The sequence below is a fragment of the Apaloderma vittatum genome, unplaced genomic scaffold (genome assembly GCF_000703405.1).
Source record: "Apaloderma vittatum isolate BGI_N311 unplaced genomic scaffold, ASM70340v1 scaffold11592, whole genome shotgun sequence".
NCBI lineage: Eukaryota > Metazoa > Chordata > Aves > Trogoniformes > Trogonidae > Apaloderma > Apaloderma vittatum.
Window position 1 is genome coordinate 1,421 of NW_009703121.1, and position 3,603 is coordinate 5,023.

Here is a 3,603-nt window from a genome sequence, read left to right on the forward strand (position 1 = left end):
CGGCGCAGCCCGGCCGCGCTGCCTCCGTCCCAAGGAGCCCATGAGAGCGTTGGGGAGCTGCTCCCCCAGCTGCTGCCAGGCCCATGAAAGCCCCTCCCAGGACCCCATAACCACCACAACCACCTTCCGATCGGTGTAATACGTGACTGGATTATTTTTACAGCGTCACCTCTGGGCTTCTGTGACAGTTTTGGGCAACCACGTAACCTTGTGGGTCTTCGAAGCGACGTTTTTTTGTGCGATTTCTCTGTCTTAATGTGCCTCAGAGTCAGGTGGATATTTTTTTTTCTTTTTTTTCAACCAAACCAGCAAACCCAGCCAAGGGTTTGAGCTGTGGGTTTAGAAATCGTTGTTCCCGGTCTGGTCTATCATGTTCCGTTGGCTCCGCAGCGCCGAGTTGGTTTATTCAAAAGCGCTGAGAAAAAAACATTGGCCCCAGCAGAAGGGAGGTGGGAATCCCCCCCACACCTTGCCGTGAGGGTTTGTATGGTCCTTCTTTCCTGTGCATCCTCTGCTGCATTTGACTGTTTACATTTGTTTTATTGTACATAGGTTTGTAAACATAATATCTTTGCTGAAGATCTTTGTACATAACTTGGGCTTTGTAGCTTTATTTATTCAAAAAAAAAAAAAAAATCTCTATGGCATGTTTCAATAGGACAGTTGTACCAAACCACCGTGCTGACGCGGATCATGATGTGGTTTAAAATACAAGCAAATGACCGAGAGTAATCTTCCAACAATAAAGTTCTTTTAATGTGGAATCAGTGGATTTTGCAGAAACGGTGGAAGTGGCTCTGTTTTGTCACGGAGCAGTGATCAGAGCTGCTGCTCTGTGCAGCTCCTGCTGCCCGTCCAACCCCCTTTCCTCCAGGTCCTGTTCCTGCTGGTGGTGAGATTTATTTTAGGGAATCTAGTGGAGGTGCTGGACGCCTCCAGCTGCAGCCACTGGGGACTTTTACCTCCTCGGGGCAGCCTAAAGGTGCTTCCTCTGTGGGACAGCAGTGCCGGGGCCCTTCCCGGGGGCTGCCAGGGTGGGTGCAGCCTCCTCTCAGACACCCCCCGGGGCAGCTCTTCAGCACCCAGGGTCAGTGCTACGGGCACCCTCCTCCTCCACCCACTCCCCAGCTCCTGCCAGAACCCCTGGCAGAGGGAGGCCACCCCCCAACCCCGCTGTGCCCAGCTTGCTCCTGGGGGTGCAGCAGTGACCCCCCACTGCTGTCAGCTCTCCGTTAAAGCTCCCTGGCTGTGCGTAGAACTGGCCCGAGGTGTGAGACTGCACCAGGAAAGCCTCCATCAGCCCCTGCCCTTTTCCCAGCACGAGGAGAGGACCCAAAGGAGGGGAATCAGGGCTGCCTGCCCTCCTTCCCCTCAGCACAGCGCTGTCCCACCATCTTCCTCACTCTCATCCCCTCCCTGGGGCGGCGGGATGTGGGTCCCCACGTTCTGTGCAGCGGATGCAAAAGCTGCGGAGCTGAGCCGGGATCGGCACAGGACGCCCAGAAAGGGAAATGCCACCGCTCGGGGCAAAGGCCGGACCCTGCGAAAGGCAGCTCCCTGCGAGCTCCAGGCTGCCTTTGCCATTAGCGCCCAACAGCCGAGGCTCAACCCTGACCCGGCCTTTCCGTCGTATTTAGGTCAAAAGGAAAGGAGAAATAAAACAAACAACCCAAAGCCCGAGCAAACAGAAGAGGAAGAAGGGAAAAGGCAGCTTCCAGTCATGTTCTCGTTTATTAAGGTCTATGCCAGCCTCAGGAGATGGCTCTTCCGGTAAGTAAACAGAGCAGGCGGCCGCATCTATAATGAATAAATTTATTGTCTTACAAAAATCATTGTCTAGAAATATGGGTATACAAGAAACCAAGATATTTGCAGTCAGATGCCTGGTGGTCAACAGCCAGTTTGATTAAAAATATCCAAACACACACAACAAAACCTTTGTGACAGATGTTAAAGCTTTTAACCAAAAAAAGGAAATCCGTTGGTTGTTTTTGTTTTTTTCTTTTGAGCGTGTGGCAGAGGAAGTTTCTTAGTTAACACTGATTCATTGTCACTAATATCAATAATACCACTTGGACTAGAGAGGTACATGATATGAAGCACAGTCAAAATTAATACATTAAATCATTGTTATATAGGCAAATTATATATGTAACATTGTCTTAGTACTGTAGTGTCTAAGGCACTTTCTGTAATGTCAGTTTTTCCGCTAGTTAAACAAAACGAATGCTAACTACTCGCCGTAATACTGTTCAAAACAAAAATTAAAAAAACAACAGAAAAAAAAAAGGATTCACATCCACTGGCATGTTAACTCGTAGGCAGGCAACATCCCTCGCTGAACCCCTGTGACCACGGGCCCCGCGCGAGCCTCGTCCCACGGCGCGGCCGCTCGGCTCCGCAGGCCTTACATTAATAAATTACTTCTTGCCTGTGCTGTATGCGTGTTTTCCACTGGTGTTCACATTATACTAAGCCTTAATATATATACACGGCTCTGTTGGGGGTGGCAATAGCAGGTCTCTACGAAGGCAGAAGGACTGTACAGATGAGGAACGGTGCCGCTGTCTGGGTTTGCCTGTACTGCACGGACACTGACTGATGAAGCGGGAGCTGAGAACACTTTGGAAATGGTACCGCGGGTTAAAAATGGACACTACTCGTTCATCCCTAACGCCTCCCTCTAACACTCCCCCCAAGGCCTTTTTTCACAGTTCGCTCGCTGGTTGTGTGCTGATCACAACAATTCGGAGAAAAAAAAAAAAGAAAAGAAAGATACAGGTGCGGTTTGGTCTTCAATGATCCAACGGACTCAGCGCGGCGGCCGAGCACAGAAGCGATGGAAGGATGTTGTCTGTACAACAAAGCATGCATAGTCGTGACGATGGGTCTGTCCCAACCACCTACCCCTCTGGGAATGAAGTTTTTCTGTAACAGTAAAAAAAAAAAAACAAAAAAACCCAAAACAACAAACCAAAAAAACCAAAGAAACAAAAAGTTTCATCCTTCACATGATGCTTTATAAAATGGCTTTACGATGAGTATCTGGAAAAGAGATGCACTGAACGGAGACGATCCCATTTTGTTACTATATATAAAAAACAAAAAAGAAGCAGTTGTACCTATATCTGAAGCAGGGTACAGTATGGAGAGGCTGGAGAGCCTTAAGACATAGTTGACCTATGATAAGTAACCTTGTAGCATGCCGACGTGTGGTAAGGCAGAGTTAGGGCCACAAGGCAGTTCGGTGGTCAGGAAAGTCCTCCTGCTGCCGCTGTCACGGACAAGGTCTCTGCATGCAAACGCCGTGGGGGCTCTACTCAGCCGGGGCCGGCTGCGCTTCGTTCACGTCGCTGCCTTTGCTCTCCGCGTCGTCGTCCGAGAGCTCCAGAGAGGCCCCTTCGATGTGCAGTTGGCGCCTCCCGGATCGACTCGAGGAGAAGGTGATGGGTCCCCCCCTCCTGCGAACGAGCAGCACGGGGTGATGGCCCACAGGTCGCTCACAGCCCCAGGCTCCCGCGCAAGCTCCCCGCGGGGGGAAGGGGCCGATTTCACACACGAGGTCTTGAAACCCCCCCTCTCCCTCTCTCTGACCCAGGGGTC

General features: G+C 50.7%; 1 protein-coding gene across 1 annotated transcript in view; it reads right to left on the minus strand.

The window, feature by feature from the left end:
- Nucleotides 1–2,990: 2,990 nt before the first annotated feature.
- Nucleotides 2,991–3,603, minus strand: part of MYH10 (myosin, heavy chain 10, non-muscle) — a gene marked incomplete at its 5' end in the record, with an annotated part of 53,462 nt that continues 52,849 nt past the window's right edge. Inside the window, 1 exon segment of the mRNA XM_009864512.1 lies at nt 2,991–3,461. Coding sequence (XP_009862814.1) covers nt 3,317–3,461 — 145 coding nt within the window.